Source organism: Trachurus trachurus (assembly GCF_905171665.1).
Source record: "Trachurus trachurus genome assembly, chromosome: 19".
Taxonomy (NCBI): Eukaryota; Metazoa; Chordata; class Actinopteri; order Carangiformes; family Carangidae; genus Trachurus; species Trachurus trachurus.
Genome location: NC_139913.1, coordinates 19883446 through 19906072, shown reverse-complemented (window position 1 = coordinate 19906072; position 22627 = coordinate 19883446). Strand labels below are relative to the sequence as shown.

Genomic DNA, 22627 nt, shown 5'->3' with positions numbered 1-22627 from the left:
CTTGTTTCCTGACCCTATCCAGTCCATATATTATTGGTGCTGAGGAGAGGACTGCACCTCCACCACCCCCCACTCTCTCAGATGCTGCCACAGTTACAAGCAGAGAGAAGTAATTTGATCGATTACAGTCCTGGGGTATACAATGTGGATGGGTTCCCATGGCAGATCAATAGTGGGGTGAAGGCCATCCTCTGGCACATGGTGGGGTGGGGGGGGGGGGGGGGTTAACAGACTTAATGGCAAACAGTCTAACGCTACACTACTTACCAGTTCAGCTCCGTGTTGGGAGGTGAAGGCATAGACTCGTTGTTAACAAGCATCCTCTCTATGCTCACACTAGGTTGAGAGCTCCTGTGCTCTGCTATAATATATTCAGGTCAGGTTGTGCTCAATATCAGAAAAAAGAGGAACATCTAAATGGATAATTACAGCACAAAATGCAAGAAAATTATTGCAAATTTAGGTAAATTCTCTCTTGATTTTTTTTTTTACTTTTTAAAAAGGGCTTTTAAAAATTGGACTCTTTTCTATAATTTATGGGCTGGAGGGGAACGAGAAATTTGCGAAAACTTCAGTGTACTGCCCGCTGGGTCTCTTTTTTTCAAAGAGCCACAGGAGAGTTGGATTGGAAAGGCTCAGCTAGAGCGCCAAAGCTACCAACTACTGTGTGTCAGGTTGAATAAATAGTAAATATGGTCTTGCCATGTTCTGTGTTAACATCAGACATTACTGTCATTATCTGGTCTAATAATGGCTCATACGAGCTTCCCATTCCAGTTAGATTTTTTTCTCTTTTTTTTTCTGCTGACCCTCTCTGGTATTGTGCTGCCAAGCTGGGTTGGCAGTGCTTAGTCCTGATGGATGAAGTGAGATGACCAGTCATTATCAGTAATTATACACAATCTGTGTACCCCGGGTTGGCTCGCCGAAGAGAGCCTGGGGGGTTTGAGTGGGGTTAATGTCTTCATCATAATCTAGACGCACACAGAGGCACACCAGGGGAAGAGAGATCACCTCCACATTAGCTCAGCTTTGATCATGGGGAGAAGGTGTACTCATTCTTTCCTCTGCAGTCCCCTCCCTGCTGTGAGAGAGCCAGGGAAGCCAAGCACCAATGGTCTGATTAATGACAGAGTCCTTACCTCTTGTCTAACAATAGTTATTTTTGTTAAATTCATGGAATATTTCTACCTTGGCAGGATAGTTTTGCATTTGTTTTGTTTTGTTTTTCACATCCTGCTTTTCTCACCGGTCTTTTCCTCTAGGTGTTGTGGCTGCTCAGCTTTGATGACAAGAACACCCTGGCAGATGCTGTGGACAAGTACTGCATTGGAGTCCCACCCATCCAGTGGCTGGCGTGGATACCACAGCTCCTCACCTGCCTGGTCGGCTCAGAAGGCAAACCTCTGCTCAACCTTATCAGTCAGGTGAGGCCTGAACAAACAAAAATGACAAAATCATTGGTTTCAGCTTCCAATGAAAACATCCGTCAAACAGCTTCTGTCAAATAATCTTTCTATTTTGAATATGTCATCTATTGCTTCTTGCTTTTACTTTTCATGTTCTTAAATTTCGTGTCTGGATGCCTGCCCTTCAGATCAAATATTGATGCTTTCTTTGGCTTCCTCCATCCATTTCTGGGGGAGGGGGGGTTCACATCTGGCTGGTGTGTTAGCATTAGTGCTCAAGCACATCTTTCTAATCAAGATAAATTAACTGCATTCACGCCAAAGTGGCCTCTCTCCTGCTTTCTATTTACCAAACTAAGCATTCAGACTCTTTCACTGTCCCTTTTAGCAATTTATTGGCTTTCACCAGTCCCTGCTGAATTGGTTCTTAAATTATTTGTTCAAGAAATGATTATAAAGTTAATATCGTACGCATCCGCACTGCGGGAACAGAGCTAGTAATTAAACCAAGGACTAATTTGCTTTGCTTAATGGAGTATTATTTCTGCACAATTTGGAGAGGGTGATCTTCAAAGAGTAGTCTCCTATAACAAACAACCAATCCTCTCAGCAGAGCAGGAATATTGTATAGAGCACATGATAGAAATGTGGAGAAGAGAGGGAAGAGACAGGGTTTTGAAATCCAAGTGGGTAATGCAGTTTTCATGTGTAGAAGGACCCTGAAAAGACAGACCAAGGCTGTGATGAAGTGATGATCACTTGACAATCTGTTTCATGTTTTAACATGCAGATGGTCTACTGTGAAGCCTATTAACCACCTATCTTGATGCATCTTAAATGAAAATGTTGAATAATTTGCATTTATTGTTTTTTGTCTTGGATTTTTTTTTTTTTTTTAGATTATATTAATTGTTAGATGGATAAAACACTTTTGTACCTTGTTCATCTATCTAAAGAATACTTCAGCAGGACATTTGGTTGTTACAAGGTTGCAGCCTCTGCGTTAGAGTTGAATCACTTCAACTAGCAGCTGCCTTTTGCATGTATATGAATGCAGAGGTTTTTCCAACTGAACCCTCCTTTGGTCGGCCTCATCACCCTGTAATGACTGAAGGGTAAAAGGTTGGCACTCTTTTCTTCCTCCCATTTTTTATGTAAAGAGAACCACATTTTAATGCATGGCAGGCTTTATCTCTGCCGCGTCCCTGAATTATTTAGAGTTTCTCTGCGGCGGCGGGATGTTTAAAAAACGTATGTTGAAATATTGATGAAGGTGAGGAGAAGAGCGCCTGGGGGCAGTCGGGAAGATGAATCAGAAGTTAACAGAGAATCTCAACACCCCTCCCCACATGCACTTCCATCCTCCCTTGCTGCCTCCTCCTTGTCTACCGCTCGCCCTCTTCCCCTCAGCCCACCTCAACCTCGCCAAAATATGACATTTCTTATCTTCCCATTAGCGTGCTGATCTCTGGTTCCTCCTCTTCCTCTCTGCTGTACTTCCTCTTTCATCTTTAATGCTGCTGTTAGCTGCCACTTAGAACTCCCTCTTCTCGTTACTCCTGACTCTAGTCTTTCACTTCTCATCTTGGCGGTGTAATTTTTTCATTTTGCATGTGTCTGAACATTTACTGTATATTCATTACCTAAAAATTGGAAACATGAGAGATTAAGGAATGCCAGTGTAAACAATTGCAGAATCAGCATACTTGCATGTTGTGCTAATGTGTGGTTGCTGAATAAGCAGCAGAGTTGTGTGTATAGTATTCACTTGACTTAAACACATAAGCCCAGCTTCTTAATATATTACTGCAAATTTGCAGTTGTAAGAGGCAACACTAATTTTTTTTTGAGTGGTTCATGACTTTAGTGGTTCTTCTTTTGCTAGTGAAGAGCAGTTAAGGTATTTTGCTGGTGGCCAATGTGTATTATAACTATAACAGAAAGTGTAAAATGTTTATCTATATGTAGGTGAATTACATAGAAATTTTCCTTCTTCCCTTTTGTATGGCCCATGCTGCCCAGACGTAGACCCTCAACAGCAGCAGCCTTTTTACCACTGAGTTAATCCCATCAGTTTCCCCTGCCTTGCTGCTGCATTTACAGCACACCACTGACTGAACATCTAATAATAAAAGTTATTCACATTTAAGAAACCGGACTCTTTTGAAGAACTCGAGACCTGGAACAGTTCTTTTAGTCGTCCCAACTCTAAGGAGAACTACAGTATGTTCTAGTTAGCTGTTGGCCGACCTATTCTCACCTCTCACAACCTTAAACCTGAGCTAGTTTTTGTGCAAGCTTGATTTGTTCAGTTTGAAAGCCCCTCTGAAGACCTGGGCTGGATATCAGAGGAATGTCGACTGAGTGAAGAAAAGCCTAAAGGTTTTGGCCTTAGGTTAAAATATCAGGGGGGAAAAAGCTTCTTCTGTTTCCCTCTCCTTTCTCTCTTCTTCCTCCACCATCCTCAACCCACCTTTAGTCAGTATTGAGCTCAGTTTTGTTGTTGAGATGTGGCGGTATCTTTTTCTGCCCTGCAGGCGTATCGAGAGCCTAGAAGGGATCAAGTAGCTGTGTAATTGCAGCATGTGAAATTTTGCTCTGAGATCTGAGAGAACCTTGTGGTTTGGTCTTCTCCCAATAACCAGTGGGCCTAAAGCCAGGCTTACAGATGACTTCCACCTAGAATCTAAAGGAAAACTCTCCTCTAGTTTTTAACAACCTAGTTATTGTTTTTGTATTTTCAGTCATTATTATTGTAAGTTATCGTTTTAATAATTATTAATACATCACCACAACAAGGTGTACCAGGGCAAGGAGGAATGTAAATGGTCAAACAAGCCCACACATTATAAATAAACCTCCAAGATAAGATACTTGACATGAAGCAGATAAATTATAAAAATGTTTGTATATATTTATCTTCATTCATGTGTTCAAATTTGGAAATGTTGTGGGAAAGAGCTTATTTTACCTCTGCTAAAATGCCAGGGGTTTACTCTTGTCTCCATAGCATTTTGGGAGCTCTGTCACAGCTCATGTCGTGCCTTTAGGCATTTGCTTTGTGCAGTCGCGGTGATAGTCAAGTGTCAAACACACACATACATCAATGTCGACTTTAGTTTACCTCTCTCATTCATTCCTTTGCAATTTTCTGTGTGCGATGTGTCACAGTGGGCGCCCTCCTATGAATTAGAAATTAATTTGGTGACAAGTGTGGAATTGGGATTGTGGCAACGAAGGGGGGTGTCTGAGATTTTGCTGCCAGCTTTTACTGAATTGGTGTGTATCTAGATAAACTGTTTCTATTCTGCCACCTGAGCTTACAGGAATGAATGAATGATTAATGAAGGAAAGCTACAGTAGCACTATGTTGCCTTATGCGCATCCCTCACTAATGGAGGACTCACCCTCCATAAACTGTCATATTAAGAAGCAATAATGAGAGTAATTGGCGATTTTAAATACAACTCAAAATTGAGTTAGAATAAACAACAGAAATAAATAGAATATCCAAGTGTGCATTTTAAAATAGTTTCCTTTTGAAAAGTTAATTAATTTCTTGGTTTAGAATAGATTTTCAGATTTTCAGTGAAATCAGCACTTTTGACTTCAGAACATGATGCATCTTGGATGGTGAACTGCAGGCCATGTAGCTAACTAGTCCTACCTTCACACGGAGCTGTAACCTGAGACAGATTTATAAATTATACACCAAAGGTACACACTGAATTCACCTGCTGCATTACTTATCAAAGGAATCCTACTCCACTAAGTTTGGGGTGAATTTGCTATGCGTTTAAAACTTGAAACCTCATATGTCCCGACTTCAACCATTAAGCCTTCCAATGTTGTCAGTGACTTTTCTTGAAAGTCTTGAGGGCAATTTCATCATCAGTCACATTCAGTTTTGTAATTCAGCCATGACGTGTTTTTAACTTCCATAACTCCCCTGGCTCAAAGCTTCAAACACTCCCTCTGTTATAGCAGAGGTTTCTGGCTGTATCAGTATGATCTCTCGCTCTCTCTCTGACACCCAGACACAAACAGTATCTCTCTGTCCCTCTCGCTCTCTCCATCCCCTCCTTCTCCACCTCTGTCTCCCTCTTCTCTCTCTCTCTCTCTCCCTCCTTTGTGGTCCTGAGGGGGAGTCTTTGAAATGTAATCTGTGACCCTCTTTTATCTGCTAGGTGGGACGAGTGTACCCCCAGGCTGTCTACTTCCCTATCCGCACCCTTTACCTGACGCTCAAGATCGAGCAGAGGGAGCGCTACAAAAGTGGTAAGTAAACATAGCTGTGTGCAGTGTTTCTTCTTAACCACGCTCTGAACATTAAAAGCTTTTTTTATTTTATTTCTCCAGTTACCATGCCGAGTTATTACATTTTAAAGTACATATGGGTGAAAAAAGTTGTTTATAGAATACAGTGTGCTTTGGACCACAGAACCTTCTGTGTTGTCTGTCTAGACTGTATTTCTGTTCATCAAAATGGTTTGTACTGCCAGAAAGTGTAGAATATGCCAGCTTGTTTTCATTCTGTTTGCACCTCCAATCCTGATTATCCTTTTTTTTTTTTTACCCTGCTTTCTCCTGGTTCCTTTGTGTACCTTTTTTTCTGTCTGTCTCATCTCCTTCTCTACCATTTTCCTCCTCCTACCCACTCTTCTCCTCAGATGCATCTGGGCAGCAGCAGCCCAGCTCAGTGGGGGCACAGCCTCACTCGGGGGCCTCCGACCCAGGCCCCATCCGGGCCACTGCCCCGATGTGGCGCTGCAGCCGCATCATGCACATGCAGCGGGAGTTACACCCCACCCTGCTCTCTTCCCTGGAGGGCATCGTGGACCAGATGGTGTGGTTCAGGGAGAACTGGCACGAAGAGGTGAGAAGAACAAAGGTGTTGGTTGCGTGTGTCTGACTTTGTCGCCACGCGTTTGTGTATTTCAACAGATCAGATGGTGAGAAAACAATACAGCTGGATGTGACTGTCGTCGTGCACCTGTGCATATGTGAGAAAGCAAGTTAGTGTGCAAATCCTGTATGTGTGTATCACGCCACCTGGTCAAGCAGATGACCACAGTTGGGGAGATGCTGTCTCTGCTGTTGTTCAGCACATCTGTTTAAGTCTTAGGTGATAGAAGTTGTCTGTGAATAGGTCATCTCTTGTCTTGTCCACCGCTGACTGTACTAACCTGTTGCCATAAAGAGGCCATGGCACCATATTAATGACAGATTATATTGAAGACAGAATAGCCAATTGGCCAGTGTACTTTCAGATACTAGATTTCCCCCATAACCTAATTATGTCCCAGCTGGAATTTTCTCAAATCCTTTTTGTTGTCGACTTCAATCACTCTTTCAATTCGTACTCTTTTTTTGCCCTAGCAAGTTATGTGGCTGCCAGCGCATTAGTAAGGCTTTACGCAATAGTCCAAACTGAACTCGGTGTTGTCAGTTGTTTTAGCCATTCTGGACGGCATCTCCACTGGGGAACTTGTCCGTGGGTGGGGGGGGAGAGAAGACTGAGACAGCTGATGGATGGGTGCGATGAGTGTGTGGGATGGAGCAAGGGATTTAGGGCTGGAAGTTTTTTGATGTGTGTGTGTGTCCGTGTGATTATCTGTGATGGTTTGAGGCGCACAGCAGCAGCTGCAGGCTCTATGCTTCGTTCCACTGGGTAAGCAGGGGCGCAGGAATGCTACACCATCATCACCTCACCCTGCTCCTCTGCTTCGGTTGCTGTACGACATCACACCACTGCACCTTTCTCTTTTCTGTGTGTGTGTGTGTGTGTCTTTGTTGCATAGATGTGTGTCAGATGAGCTTTTTGAGCTTTAATCTATGTCCATTTGACAAAGATGTGACCTAACTAAGATTGTAGAATAACATTAAGATCATGTTAATTCATATTAATATAACTCTCTCTGCAGGTCCTGAGGCAGCTCCAGCAGGGCCTGGCTAAATGCTATTCAGTGGCCTTTGAAAAGAGTGGGGCAGTGTCAGACGCCAAGATCACGCCGCATACGCTCAACTTTGTCAAGAAGCTGGTTAGCACCTTTGGCGTCGGCTTGGAGAACGTCTCCAATGTTTCCACCATGTTCTCCAGCGCCGCTTCTGAATCCCTAGCCCGCCGCGCTCAGGCCACAGCCCAGGACCCCGTTTTCCAGAAGATGAAGGGGCAGTTCACAACAGGTTGGTTGCTCAATTTTTTTTTAAAACAAAACAGAATCATACATAACAAATTGAAAGAAAAACAAAAATGTTGTGTCCTTTTTTTGAGGTTGTTGTTGACAAATCCCTGCCATCTGTTTCCAGTGTTTGCTTTTTGAACTTTGTTCCTTGTTCACTTAAGTTTCAAACCTGACAACCGTGTTAACATTCAGCACCGCTGGTATTACATCTTTCCAACTTCATCATAACACTTTTAAATTTGAAGAGACCAAAAAAAAAACCGTGAGGAATACGTTTTCAGACAATGAAAAAAAAACCCAGCTTTGTGAGTATCTGACAAGGTGCAAGAAATGTCCAGGTAGTGAAACCAGCAACACCTCCTCTGATCTCCACTCCCTAAAGCCTTTAGACATCAACCACCTTCCTGCACACAAAAGAAGCTCTCCTGTTATTGTAAGTCAACACGAGTATATATGATGAGCCAGGTGCCCAACTGGCCTCTGCAGCAATATACTGAACTGGTTTTGTTGTGTCTGCACGGGCACTTGTGCTGCTCATATTAGTGCTGTCAGGAGAGACTGCACTGTCGCTTAGAGCAGCTGGAGCATCGGTGTTGTGCGGTGTAATTAAGGTTTCTAAACAGATGATTTGATTTCAGTCAGGGGTTGGGGTTAGTGGTTGGTCAAAAATAGTTTTGTGTGTGTGTGTGTGTCTGCTCTATGTCTTCATTACATAGCATTTCCAGTCTAAGCTGGTGCAGCATTGATCTTAACAACCTGCCAAGGTTTAATGAAAAATAGCAAAAGACTTCATTTTGCTCCTTCCTCCACAAAAACTATAAGCAAAAGAACTCAAAGTGTAAAAGTTCAGTTTTTAGTCTGAGTAGTAGTAGCAAGTCTGTAACACTATATATCTCTCCACTGAAACGCACTGTAATGAAATTACTTTATTTCTTGGCAGTTTTTTGTGTCAGAGTAAAATGGATTCCCAATGCAGGTTTTATGGACTCCAAGTCCACCTGAAGGCCATAGCAATGGAAGTTAAATGATTTTCACCATATTGGCACTGGGCAACTTTTGCCACTTTATACTGACATGTAAATTTAAGTATCTATTGCTATAGACTAAGTACTGCCAGCCCCCAGTCAGCTGCTGTTACATTACAGGTTGTGCCTGCTGTTCTATCTTCTTTGTCAGGAAACCACTGCATTAAAAGCACTGTTTATAGATTGTTTGCCCACAACAGAAGTGAATATAGTTTCAAAATACTGGATCAGTTTACTTCTACCTGACTCAGAGATTAAACACTTTATTCACCTGCTATATTTTAGTCCAAAACAAGACCAGGGTAAATATTATATTCTTAATACAATCACGATCAGTCATCGTACCATAGACATGGCTGGGAACAAATCACCTACAAGTAACCATTCATGCTGTGCTGTCGTATCATCCTTGGTGAATCCAGAGGTTTTTAATGCCGGGCTATCATCAGGAACATCTGTTGGTCTTTGTTTTACTCGACATTGAATTATCATATCAAATTGTATCCAGCTGAATCTCCACACTCCCCGTTTATGGCACATTTTCTACTTTCCAATTCTTTGTAATCTCTCAGGTGTTGTTGATGTTGATGCAGCATCAAAGATCAGGAGTTGGAAGACAGTCCTCTGTGAGAGGCAGTTCTCTGGTCTGTCCCCAGGTTTGGGGTTTTGGGTAAACACATTTGAAAGCAAAAAGAAGTCTGTGGTATTCATGGATGTTCTTGTGAGGCCTGCTTGTTAATGATGAAGCCTCCAGTATCTTGGCCTGTGTGTTCAGATTCATACGCAAGCTGTGGAATCCAACAGGACAGGTGCCGTTGTTGTAAAGCCAAGGCCCCCTCTGAGACATTTTCTCAAAACAATCATTCCCCTGTTTTTGGAAGCCACGTGGCTGTTTTCCTACGTTACATAAGGGAGTTGAACACAGTCCACTGGATCTGGTTTAAACGAGGACCATCCGCAGCTCCTTCAGCTTTCAATGTTCACATAACCTGTTGGCTGGCTCCTCTCCTATGGACCGACTGCACATACATATTCACAGAGTAGTAAACAGTGTCTACTGTGCTTTCCCCATCCACTGGTCCTGAGAGTGGCCAGTAGAGCTGTGGACTTGGAGAACAAGTGAACAAGAAGCAGCCAGAGAAAAAATCATCACCCAACATAAGTAACATTAGTAATGAGAGCCTAAGAGGAAACATGAAGACAGGTGTGATGACATTAGCAGGCAAAAGCATGGGAACAGCACATGGACTGACTGAATGAACAACACAAACAAGACTGATTGAGACTCACGGTGAGCGCTGTGCTGATGAATCTTACCAGATGTTGCAGTGCCAGCTGTGCTCACGCAGCCAGGCGTCACCGGGGCTTCTGCCTCGCAGGGTGCCTGCCGACCATCGCTACCCAGCTGTCCCCACGGCGACGTGGGAGCAGGGCCGACAGAGACTGAAACCACACAAGCCTTCTAGAGCGGAACAAACAGGGTTTACAGAGCTGCTGAGCAGCCAAGCTCCCATTCCCCGCACCACGTTAGTGGCTCACTCGCTTTCACAGGGTTTGTGGGCCGGAAAATATGGGTTTATGTTTGCACATATAACATTTGGCAGCAGGGAGGCATTCAAATCCAATTACGGCGAATGCTATTTGCATGAGTTACTGTTTTAGCAGTGGATCTGTTCCAGAGACTTTTGTCAGAAGAGCTTTTTCTGAAGAAAAAAAAAAAATGTGCAAGTTTCTTGGATTTTGAACTGTGGGCCTGAATAGTCATTTGTCATGCTAAAATTATATTTAACATAGTTAAATGTAAATCAATATAATTCTGTTTAGCAATTTGGCTCGGTACCTATGACCTATGTACCGTCATTCAGTCAGCAGACAGAAGCTCTGAATGTGAACTTTTATTGCCAGAAACTCCTCTCCTCCCACCCTCGCTGCTGTCATGACCTGTAAATGCTCAGAAGCACAACCCACCAATCAGACATAATAAAGTCGACTCGACTCCATCTCACTGCGCTCGTGGGACACATACTATCCTCCACTCGGTAACGGGGCAGTACATGGGGGAATGGTGGTTCTATATACCGAGGTGGCCCACCCCCGGAGTCTGAATCCATAATTTAGTACAGCAGAGCAGATTCTCTGCTGTGGTCCATCAGGCAAGTCAGGTAGGGCAGAATATTAGCCCTGGTTTCTACACACAGGTCAGAGAGCAGCCTGGTTACTTTCCACACCACACTCTTTCTCTCAGCATCCCGTTCCCCCTGCTAGGTGACAGAGCAGGGGTCAAAGATGAGTTCACGGGGACTGAAAATAACTCTCCTCTGGTCTTACAAGCTAAATTGCACTCACTACAGAGTCCTTCTGCAGTTCCTCACAGCACCTGTCTGTACTTTTAACATTGTCACGCCTTTAAGACTCACGGTCCAAAGAAAACAAATTTTCTATCACAGGGTTAATTATGACAATTTAGAATATTACCCTAAACGTAATGAGACAGTGGATACATTGTAAAATACTGAAATTGAAGTAGCTACAATCTGTGCATCATGTGCAGAATCTAAAGCACTTTGCAGTGGTCGACCTGAGGGAGGCACTTCAGCGTGTGTCAGTTTTACTAATTGGATTTAACTGAAACAAGGAATTATTTTTTTCCCCTCACTGAGTGGCCTCAGGTTGGGTGGGGGGTGCATCATTTGTTCACATGTAATGTGTCATGCAGCGTGCACCACTGATCTGATTTTAACAAACACTGCGGAAGTGTTGCAGCTGATCACTCCCAAGTTATCTCTGACACATTTAGAGCACAATACAAGTGGAATATAGTTCACTAATTGTCCCAGAAAAGACTTGTGTGTTTGTGTTTTTACAAAACATTTTAGTCTTCGCTACTTAAAATATTCAGGCATTGTTAGGAGTTCTAATAATATAACGCCTGTCCTATGTGCAGTCGTCTCCAGATAAACAGGTAAATGCTTTATATCTAATAAAGATGGAATGATATTACTATATTGCTTCATGCCTCTGAAGGAGTGCAGCATGCCTCGCTTTTTCTATTTGTAGGCATTATACACTTTTATGGTGCTGAATTGTTGTCGGGTTGCAATTTCTCAGGACTGTTTCAATTTTACCTCTGGTATCGAGGCAGGTGAATTGCAGGCAGACGGATAGCGAAATAGGGCCACTCCGAAAAGAACATTGGCTGTTTTAAAGGGCTTATTTAAAGTATTAGGAGGTCTCACTCTGGGAGAGATTGAACGGGTTTGAAATGGCAAGGCCTTGCAGTTTCATGGATTCATTATAACAGGCAGCACAACGGGGTGTACTGAAATAGGAGAGGTGAATGTTTGTGTGCGAGTGTGTGCGCACATTCATGTTACAGAGATGTCCTGGGGGCTTTTCTCTAAAATGGAAAACCTGCCTGGCTCACTTCCCCTCCTTCTGTTGTTATTGCTACAGCTCATCACAATATGTTATGTGCAATATAAGTTGTGACTTGAAACAGGAATTTAATACTTTAAGACTCTCATTTTTATAGCTCTAATTTAATCAGCTCCCTTCCCTCCGCCAGGGAGCTTTAAGTCGATAGAGCAAACAGCTCTCCTTGTGCTGCCGTCCTGCCATGAATAACTTATCCATGAAGTTCTCTTAAGCAAGGCACTGCGGTGCACACACACGGCTGGAGTGGAGTGACCAACGGCGCAACACAATATTTATAATGGACATTTCCCAGATGTAAGTTTGTGTAACCGCTGCCCTCCCTCAGGCCATCGCTGTGAATAACAAGGTGTTCTTAGTACATGTTACTGGGTAAATAACAGGAAAGTAAATACCCAGATCACACTTTAATTAATCTTAACCATTTGTGGTTTCAAACAGCCAGTGCACTGTCTCCAAAGAAACGTCAGCTGGCCAATAAGCTGTCAAGTTCAATCTTTTTGATTTTTTTGACAGTACTATGTGCGTGTGCAGTTTGCCTGTGTTGTAACCATCTATAGTATTTTATTTGGCAAGGTTATTTAGAAACAGTGGTATTTATAGCACAAGTATGGGAGCACATAGCTGTGGGGGAGGTTAAAGGTCACACACAAACACACCTGGGAGCTGCATTACTGTTGGTCTTGTACTGTTGGCGGCTCCAGTGGAGCAGTTGGAGGGTTAGTGTCTTGCTGAAGGGCTTTTTTTTTGAGGATAGTTGAATTAGAGAAGGAAAAGTGTATCACATTGACCCCCTGAAAAGACCTCCTGAGCCAGCCTGAGGATTTCATCTGGCCACTATCAAATCACCAGCTGCCTGCACATGCTTTTGTCTGTGGTTTTCTGTTCCTTTTTTCATCCAATTTTCATTTCACATTCTGCTCTCTCAGTCATTGATATTAAATCATTAAGTTCACCTGGTCCTTGTAATTTAAAAGCTATTTGATGTACAAGTGATATATTTTTTCCTCCTTTTTTTATTCCTTATTTTAAAGACAGGTTAGAAGAGTGGGAGACACTTGAAGAGTTTTGGAGATTAAAAAAAGTCCAGTGTTATAATGAGATCTTTGTTGTAACCATGTCTTTTCTTCTCCTCCCCCGTCAGACTTTGACTTCAGCGTGCCTGGCTCCATGAAGCTTCACAATCTCATCTCCAAGCTGAAAAAGTGGATCAAAATCCTGGAGGCCAAGACCAAGCAGCTGCCCAAGTTCTTCCTGATCGAGGAGAAATGCCGCTTCCTCAGCAACTTCTCCGCGCAGACGGCCGAGGTGGAGATCCCCGGGGAATTCCTCATGCCCAAACCCACGCACTACTACATCAAGATTGCAAGGTAAAGGGCTTTTGTACACGCACACACCCGGGGCTAATAAACCAGGGAGTGAATTTACACCAGCCGTGAGCCAAATACCAGCTCTGCTCCATCAAGCACAGATTACATTTTAGATTCTCTTTTCTCTTCTCCAGGTACTCGTTCTCACTTCTCAGTAAATGATTTTAAAAGGCAAACGAATATAATAGTATTAACAATGCATACAAAGTATAAGCATCGTGCTTATTATCTAGTGATTTTAATCCAAACTTTAAGTCCTTATTTGATAAATCCTGATCATTTTTAGACGCAGAAACACAAAGTTCTCACTACAGTGCTCTATAGGCGCAGTGAATCACAGTGAATCACAGAACTGAACTGTTGTGTCATTCCCCCCAACACCATTTATTACTTCACTTCTGTTTCTCTGCACCTTTTTCCAGGTTCATGCCCAGAGTGGAAATTGTTCAGAAACACAATACTGCGGCACGCCGTCTCTATATCCGCGGTCACAATGGCAAAATCTACCCCTACCTGGTGATGAATGACGCCTGCCTGACCGAATCACGACGAGAAGAGAGGGTCCTGCAGCTCCTGCGCCTCCTCAACCCCTGTCTGGAGAAGAGGAAGGAGACCACCAAGAGACACCTCTTCTTCACTGGTAGGACTAGGGAGAAGAGAGATGTTGTTTCAAAACATAGGGACAATGAACGGAACCTGGCAAGGGTTATGTTAGGCATATTTTTCTTGTTTTAAATCGAATCTTCATGTATTTATTTTTGAAGCACCGTCGCCAGCCTTTTTGTCCACTGGGAATAGTTGGCACTGCCCAGCTCCTTTCATTTTTCTTCTTTTCTCTCGCCGCGTCTGTCCCACTCACACACAAACACACACATTTCAATTCGCTTTCAAGCGCTATTTCCTCTCTTGTCATCCTCTTGTGGTTTGCCTCCACCCAGATGTTTGCCCACTCTCCATTTATGCACTTGATTGGTTTGTTTAAGGGGAAATATGGAAGGGGAATTCAACAGTCCCTTCCAACCCATTTCCTCCCAACTGAAATGGCTGCTATTGATTCGATTTGGGTTGCCAGTGTATGTAAATGTTGAGACTGCTTTCACTGGGCAGCCCATGCACAGCCTTATTACCGTCTTTAACCTCACCTGGCATTGATGGATGGCACATCTTCAGTGCAGCTGTTAACCAGCCATGGAGTGTTTTAGTTGTAGGGTTAGATCTCTGGTTTATGCTGTGGTTAAACGGGGACTTTTCACTAGTAGGTGCAACCAGGTATTTACAGCTCGTGTCACTGACTTGGTTGTTTTCCCTCTTGTTGCCTTCTTCTTTCTGCCACTCTCTCTCCTCTCTTCTTCTCCCTTTTCCTCAATTCATCGCCTTTCCCCTCTCCATCTCTCTCTCACCTGTATCCTGTCCTCTTCCTCTCCGTCCATCTCTCCAGTGCCCCGAGTGGTGGCAGTGTCGCCTCAGATGCGGCTGGTCGAGGACAACCCCTCATCTCTGTCACTGGTGGAAATCTATAAACAGCGCTGTGCCAAGAAGGGCATCGAACATGACAACCCCATCTCCAGATATTATGATCGTCTGGCCACTGTGCAGGCTAGAGGCACCCAGGCCAGCCACCAGGTATGGAGACATCTGCATACACACACACACACACACACACACACACACACACACACTCACACAGCATAGATGCCACTTGCACAGTAGCGATGCTTGGTAAAGTTGTGACCTCATTTCTTTGCCCTGAATTAATATGCAGTCAAGGTGGTTGAATTGTAATTTAAGAGTAGCACTGTGTAGCCATGTCACAGTAGCCACAGAAGGCTTAATGAGCGTTTAAGCAATTTCTTGTTTAAACCACGTGTTTCCAAATGTAAGTTCTTGAAAAGTTAAGACAAACAGCTGTTTTCAGATTTGTGACGATTCATTTTTCAGATTGTCCAATTAGTTTTTTTGTAATTGCTTTTGTTTTGTGTTCTCAACCCATGGGGGAACAGTTGATTTTTCATTTCATTTGAGAAAATTAAAATCAACAAATGTGGTGTTGTGGTTTTTCACTGAATAGCTCTAATTTGCTCTCATAACTGTATTAATCAGTGGTTGTCAGCCAAGCTACTACATCAACCGTATAATGTGCTCCTCGTTAAAAACCATCAACACAAATCCTTCACCCGACTGGCTGAACGCACTACTAGCTGTGTCATTTTCTAACACTTCAAGGTCACAAACTGTAAAATTGTGGTGGCTGCTCCCAGAGACTGGCTATTCCCTAAAGGATCAATCCGAAAAAAATAGGCCAACTAGGCCGGTTGCTTCATTTTAATTTAACATCTTGGTTGTATGGCCTCCTCTATGATGGAATCTGATTAAATGTAAATGTAACACCCATATTTTTATTATTGTTGATCTTTTAGAGAGCTAGAAAATGCTGTGTCAAATTCTGGCTTTAAGAAAATGTCAAAGTGCTGAAATGTGGACACCGCATTATATTTAACTATTGGACTATATAATTTAGTAAAAACCAGTCTGAATGTGCTCATCAATAGGAGCTCAGCCACAGCCACATACCTCACCTCTACCTCCTTCGTCTCTACTACCAGGTCCTGCGTGACATCCTGAAGGAGGTGCAGGGCAACATGGTGCCTCGCAGCATGCTGAAGGAGTGGGCCCTCCACACCTTCCCCAACGCCACCGACTACTGGACCTTCAGAAAGATGTTCACCATCCAGCTGGCGCTCATCGGCCTGGCGGAGTTCATGCTCCACCTCAACAGGCTCAACCCGGAGATGCTGCAGATAGCACAGGTAGGAAACACGTCCACAAACAGAAACATGATAAAACCCTCAGTCAAGGGCAAGAGGGATCCATGTGACAGAAGCTAATTGAATAGATATACACTCTCACAGATGCATTAAGAGATCTCCATTACCCCCCTCATATCTGACCGTATGAATTTACCTTTCTCCCCCGTGACATTCACGCTGAGCCTATCAGTCAGCCAGTCACTGTCAATGCGGAGGATGTTTTGACAGAACGTTATACTCGGTTCCCCTGCTCTACAGCTATCAAAGACGTTTCAATTTAAAGAGTCCATATTGTGTGTGTGTGTGTGTGTCTGTGTGTGTGTCTGTGTGCCTCAGTCCACATGCATCCGTCTGGTGCTCAGGGTCCGCAGACAGCTTTCTTAAAGTCATTATTAAAGATGATTGTGTCATTCGGCCACCCCTCCCCTCTGATCCTAATCGGCCTTTGCTGACAGGCGTTCCTCCGGGCAGCTAAGCGCTGGTATTAAGCCCCCTCTCTGCCTGTTCCACTCCGCAGATCCCATTAGACACAGGAGGATTACGGTGCGGAGCGTGTACGCACACACAAACACAAACACAGCGAGGGAGTGCAAGGGCAGGACATCGCAGCAGTAGCACCATGCTTAACCCCATCTAAACAGACACCTTAAATTCCTTTAAGTTGTCTCTCATAGAGCAGAGTGATGCCGCGAGGCGTCGGTCCACAGGGCACCCGCTGTGTGTTAATTCAGTTTCAGCCTTTATTCTCTCAACTTACGTCTTTATAAGGCGGTGTCTCATCTCTCGAGGAATCGGCCGAGTTGCCCGGTGGAATTGTTTCTGTATCTCCTCTGATACTTGACATTTGTTCTTAAAAATCACAGAGTATCTGTCATTTGTCACACTCAAGTTCACAGCCACGGGGCAACACATCACTGTTGCGTCATCACACCAGCCCCAAAATGAAGCCGTCGCCGGCCACTAGTCCGGTGATTTAGCATTCTGAACGCCTCCTCCACATCCAGCTGTCTGTGGGCATATCGGAGCCTCATGGGGGCTGGTGTTTCAGCCCACTGCCTCGAGGCCCTCCTCTGGGGCCCGTGGGAGCAAATCACAGTAGGAGAGAGGGAGACAAGAGGGGGGGTTAAGGAGAAGGAGGGGAGGGGAGGAGAGGCAGAGGAGGAGAGGGAGCACGAGCTGGAATGAAATGCTCTGCTATAAAGCTGTCAGAGCCACTCACCTTTTCATATAAGGGAGCTTATCTGCCCGGGAATGGCTGCTTGTGTAGCGGTCCTCACGCACATAAATGCAGGCTTAAAGATGAAAACTCGGCTGTATAAATTTAAGTCAGCGGGGGAGCGACGGAGGAGAGGGGAGTGGGAGTGAATTGAGGATTATAGATGTTCTGCTGCTGATAGTTTGACGTGTTACTGTGTCTAGAGCACGCGGATCAATAACGGCAGCCATTTCGTCGGCGTGAGCTTGTTTTGTAACTCCCATAGCCTTCCCGGAGAAGAAGAGTCATTTTCTTCTAGGGCCCACGTGGACTAAGAACACAGGGAGAGAAAAATGTAGAGGAATATTTATAGATATTTTTTTCCTGTTTCGCTCTCTGAGCTGATACCTCTGAACAATGCTTTATTAAAAAAATGTCACCCTCACCTGTACAGTTCACCTCACACCCTCATTTGTCAGACTTCTAACAACCACTGTCTGTTCCAGGACACTGGAAAACTCAACGTCTCCTACTTCCGCTTTGACATCAACGACGCCACGGGCGACCTGGACGCCAATCGGCCCGTTCCGTTCCGCCTGACACCGAACATCTCCGAGTTCCTGACCACCATCGGCGTGTCGGGCCCGCTCACCGCCTCCATGATCGCCGTGGCGCGCTGCTTCGCACAGCCCAACTTCAAGGTAAATTTCCCTGCAAGAGCTTGTGACTTTATTATGATCATCCAGTGTTTTCAACATCCCATTACAACATCTTATTACACGTATAAACATAGAGATTGAATAAACCATATAATAAGAGGCTTGGTGGAAGATGGAGGGTTTGAACCACTGTTTTTGCACTTCAGCTGTTATATACTCAGAGCTTTAATCAGGCATGTCCACATAAAACGCAGTTGGGGTTTCTGTGCTAAGGCGGCGTCTTAACAACTAGTTTTTCCCAGTATTGTTTTGGACTTAAACCGAGTGAACTTCCTCTGTGCTTTTATCCGAGGCACAACCAAAACAATGCAATGAAAAATGGAGCAGAGTGAGGGTGTAGCATAATGTATCTGCAGCAGGGCAGTAATGACAGGCGTGTGGTGCCTATGTATAGCTCCGGCTGGTACTTAAAGTCTGGCCGGTGTGGAGGGAACAGGAGCACTTAAGATGTAAATAAACACTCACTCAATGATGTGAGCAAGTTGAGGACCAGTGCCGGAGGCCAGCGTTTCTTGCGGTCAGAGAAAATGGACGTTTCCAGGAGAACACGGCAAACACACAACAATCATTCACTCAATATAGTGGAGCCTTAAACCATATAAACAATCCAGTGCTGCCTGAAACCATATAAACACTTAAACTAAGAGTAAGGAACAGCATGTACCTACAGTAGTTAGGTGATGAGTGCTGGAGCTGAGGCCCGTCATGGTTTGGATGGTTATGTATTTCAGCTCTGTGCCATCATAATGAGCTCTTAACAACACAGAGATTTCCCCGAGAATGATTGACACATCCTTAATTGGAGTTAACAGCTTTGTTTTATGTGTATGTTTGAGATTGGAAATGGCTTCATACAAACTGGAGCTTTATCGTGTTTAATTGCTCACATTCCCATGACGGGCATTTTGAACACACGGCTTAGGAGAGTGCCCAGGAGACTGGCAGACCTAGTGTATATAAACAGCATTCCTTGACACATAATCAGATAGATGCAGCGCTTACCAAATTGGCTAGGGACCTCATGAGCAGATTAATGCATTAGTTGCCACCTATATAGTTGTACTGCAGAGGTTTATGTACCTCTGGAGTTTTGCAATATTTGCTGAAGTACAAAACAATATGTGAAAAAGTGGTAAATGTTTTTACAGCAATAGCCACTAAGGTCCACACTTTCTCTGGTGCTTTTCAACAACATCTTGTGGTTGTCCTCAGTTGTATGAAACTTGAGTTGTGTTTTGTGGGAACTGTAATCCCGCCTGTTTAAATCAAACACACTCTCCATCTATTGAGTATAACCTCTAAGGGACCATGAGGTTTGGTAGAGGAAGATGTTTTTTAGTCTTTAGTTTATTAGTTTTGGGACGTCCAAAACTCTGTTTCCAAGGTCAACAATTAACTAAAATGCACAATATGGAAAATATGTTATTTTTGTGTTGTTGTCAAAACAGATTGAATTGGGTAAAAAGACTGGCCTTAAATTAAGTTAGTAATATTTTTCCAGACTTTTATTTCCCACCAGATGCATTTATCATCAAGATTTTGTAGCAACAGCAACATAATCACATTTTCACATTTTTTTGTGACGAGTTTGATGAGATGAAGAAAACAGTAGCTCTTGCAGGCACATTTTGTCCTGAATCAAAAAACCACACAAGCTGAGAAGTGTCTTAACACGAGCGGTGACTGTGGAACCAGCTACAGACAAAATGTTAAATGAAATTTTGTTCTACTTACCTTTGCAACATTAGTTCTAGAAATTCACGTCTTTCGTTTCCTCTGCGTCTGACAGGTGGACGGCATCCTGAAGGCCGTCCTTCGCGACGAGATCATTGCGTGGCACAAGAAGACCCAAGAGGACACGTCAATGCCCTTGTCCCCCGCTGGCCAGCCAGAGAACATGGACTCCCAGCAGTTGGTCTCACTGGTCCAGAAGGCCGTCACTGCCATCATGACCCGCCTTCATAACTTGGCTCAGTTCGAGGGAGGGGAGAGTAAAGTCAACACCCTGGTGGCCGCAGCAAACAGCCTGGACAATCTGTGCCGCATGGACCCCGCCTGGCACCCCTGGCTCTGAGAAAGGTTGAGGAGAGCGAGCGGGGCGAGACGAGGTCTTTTTGTCCGTTTTTTTGTTTTGTTTTTTTATTTAAACGCGTGACAAACGGACAGCAGCTGTTAAATGTGTGTTGTTTTTCATTTGTGATGGAAGCCACACGAACGTGTCGGACTCAATCACAGTACACTGAATCCGTTGGCTGAGAAGAATCAAGTTGAAACAATGACCCTGACTGTCACAGTGGCAGTGTAAACGGGGCCTGCCAGTAAGTTGAATACCCATACCTGGACTGATAGATGACCTTTTTATGAAAACACAATTCCTCCTTCGACTTATATTTATTTTTATAACAAAATGACAAGGAGTCTTATCTACGATGCCAGTCATCCTGTCTTTAACTTGACGAGAGGGCTGTACAAATATTGGTGTAGGTATCATAATGAGCCACTCACTCAAGCTAATGGATTTTTTTTTTAACTTATGAGATGGGAACATCCTGTCATGTGCTTCAGCTGCATCTGTGTCACATTCACCTGCGCCCAGAATATTTCTTTCCCTAAAACTATTTTGTCCTTCAAATTTTGGATTTTTATTTAAGCAGAAAACTGTGTAGCTTCTTTCTCCATCCCTGCCGAATGAGGAATTTTGTTGTCCTGTGAATAATAGATGATGTTCTTTCATTTTTTATACCCACTGCTTGAACTCTATTAAGATGTCCGACTATTCAGAAAGCCATTTTACTTTGGATTTGTTTCGTCTTTCCATCAGGCCCGTTGTGACAAAGTTGAACTTTAAGGCGGAATTGACACTGTTATAAGCTAAAACTGCTGTAATGCAAATATCATTCCCAAGCTGGCTGTGTATGCATATTCCTCTCCTTTTTGTAAAGGTACAAAGCCTTTTCCAACAGAGGTATTATCTCTTGCCTTGTAAATAAGCATTTTGTTTTAATAAAATGCTCTTTTTTAATACAGAAGATCTTTTCCCTTTTATATCTCTTGCAATCTTTATTTTTTTATCTTTTCATAAATAATATTGATATTAAGAGTACAAAAAGACACTCTCAACCCATGAATTCAAAGAATGAATCAACTGTGCTCTTAAGTAATATACAGAGAAACTCTCAATTAGTTCCCTTCCTAAGTTGTCTTTTTACCAGTTGTAAAACAGCAATAATAACCCACAATCCCCATCTGCGCTTCTTATCTACTGCATCACTGTCGCAGCCATAATCACCCTGAAGGACGCACTCTTGGATATTATTGCAGTAATAACTCATGCTGGGAAATGACTCCAGACGAAGCGATCTCTGACGTTAAACAGTCTATTGCCGTCTTCCTTGTGGTTCACAGTTAGTCGACATTTATAGAGAGGCAGTTCAGCGCAGCAGTGTCAGAATCAAAAGTGCGACTCTGTCTTGTGGAGGTACAATAACCTTGTGGTCATTTCCCCCCCTCTGGTTAGAAAGTCCTGCGGAGGTGTGCTGAGGCGTTTGTCTCCTCCCCTGGTGCTTGATTAATGCGTGCCAGTAGATCTCAGAGTGGGCCGGCCTCGCTTGACTTATACACACTGTCAGCAGGCCCGCCTGCACTCATAAACAAAGGTTATATCTCTGTTCGCCTCTATGCAATCCACACACACAGTCTCTGCCTCACAACATGTTTACACACTCTCTCCAACATTTCTCTTCTCCCTGAGCCACAGAATAAAAGAAACACTCAGGTCTGTAAGGTGGTTTCCAACAATCACCATGAATTTTCTTTTCGTTATTTTTTTATTTACCCTCCTGGATAAGTGTAGTGGGACTGTGATTGGTTTCTTTACAAATGCTTGATAGATCGTTTTATTTATTTATTTATCTTTCAATTGAGGTTGCAAGGTTTCCTGAGAAGATAAACCAGGTCTATTAAAAATACTTAACAGATTTTATTTCTTTTATGTTTGGACATCATCGTAGAGACACAGAGTCCTTTATGGTCATGAGCACCAACCTTGCCTTGAGGTGAAGCGAATGGAGACAATGTTTCAGCCCCGCAGGGTCTTCATCAGGTAAATGGCTAACATGACAAAGGACAAGGTCTGTGTGTTAAATGTATTACATCCTGTTGATGTCATAGTCAAGTGTCCTTCCACGGTCACCACAGTTCCTCCAAAATGTTACATACATAGAGCTCAGAAATCAGAAAAAGAATTAATATTTTTTAGAAATATTAACAAGGCTAACGAGTCTACAGCCATATGCCAAATGGAATTGCCCTTTAAGGGATTAATAAAGTTGTCTTGAATCCAAGCTATCCATCCATTCATCCATTTGTCCATTATCCATACCACTTATCCATATAGGGTTATTGACATTGGATGAGGACAGGGTACATCATGGATAAGTTGGCAGTGTGTCACATGGCAGATGTAGAGACAAACAACCTTTCACA

The 22627-nt window shown here is 43.5% G+C and overlaps 1 protein-coding gene across 1 annotated transcript in view; it reads left to right on the top strand.

Annotated features, from left to right (window-relative positions):
- trrap (transformation/transcription domain-associated protein) overlaps nt 1-21084 on the top strand; it is a 79129-nt gene extending 58045 nt beyond the window's left edge. The window contains exons 63-72 of the mRNA XM_083994215.1: nt 1266-1427; nt 5597-5687; nt 6080-6285; nt 7334-7595; nt 13196-13421; nt 13844-14061; nt 14860-15044; nt 16025-16228; nt 17930-18124; nt 19932-21084. Of these exons, the coding sequence (XP_083850341.1) occupies nt 1266-1427; nt 5597-5687; nt 6080-6285; nt 7334-7595; nt 13196-13421; nt 13844-14061; nt 14860-15044; nt 16025-16228; nt 17930-18124; nt 19932-20216 (2034 nt within the window). The 3' untranslated portion in view covers nt 20217-21084. The remainder of the gene's footprint in view (nt 1-1265; nt 1428-5596; nt 5688-6079; nt 6286-7333; nt 7596-13195; nt 13422-13843; nt 14062-14859; nt 15045-16024; nt 16229-17929; nt 18125-19931) is intronic.
- Nucleotides 21085-22627: the final 1543 nt, after the last annotated feature.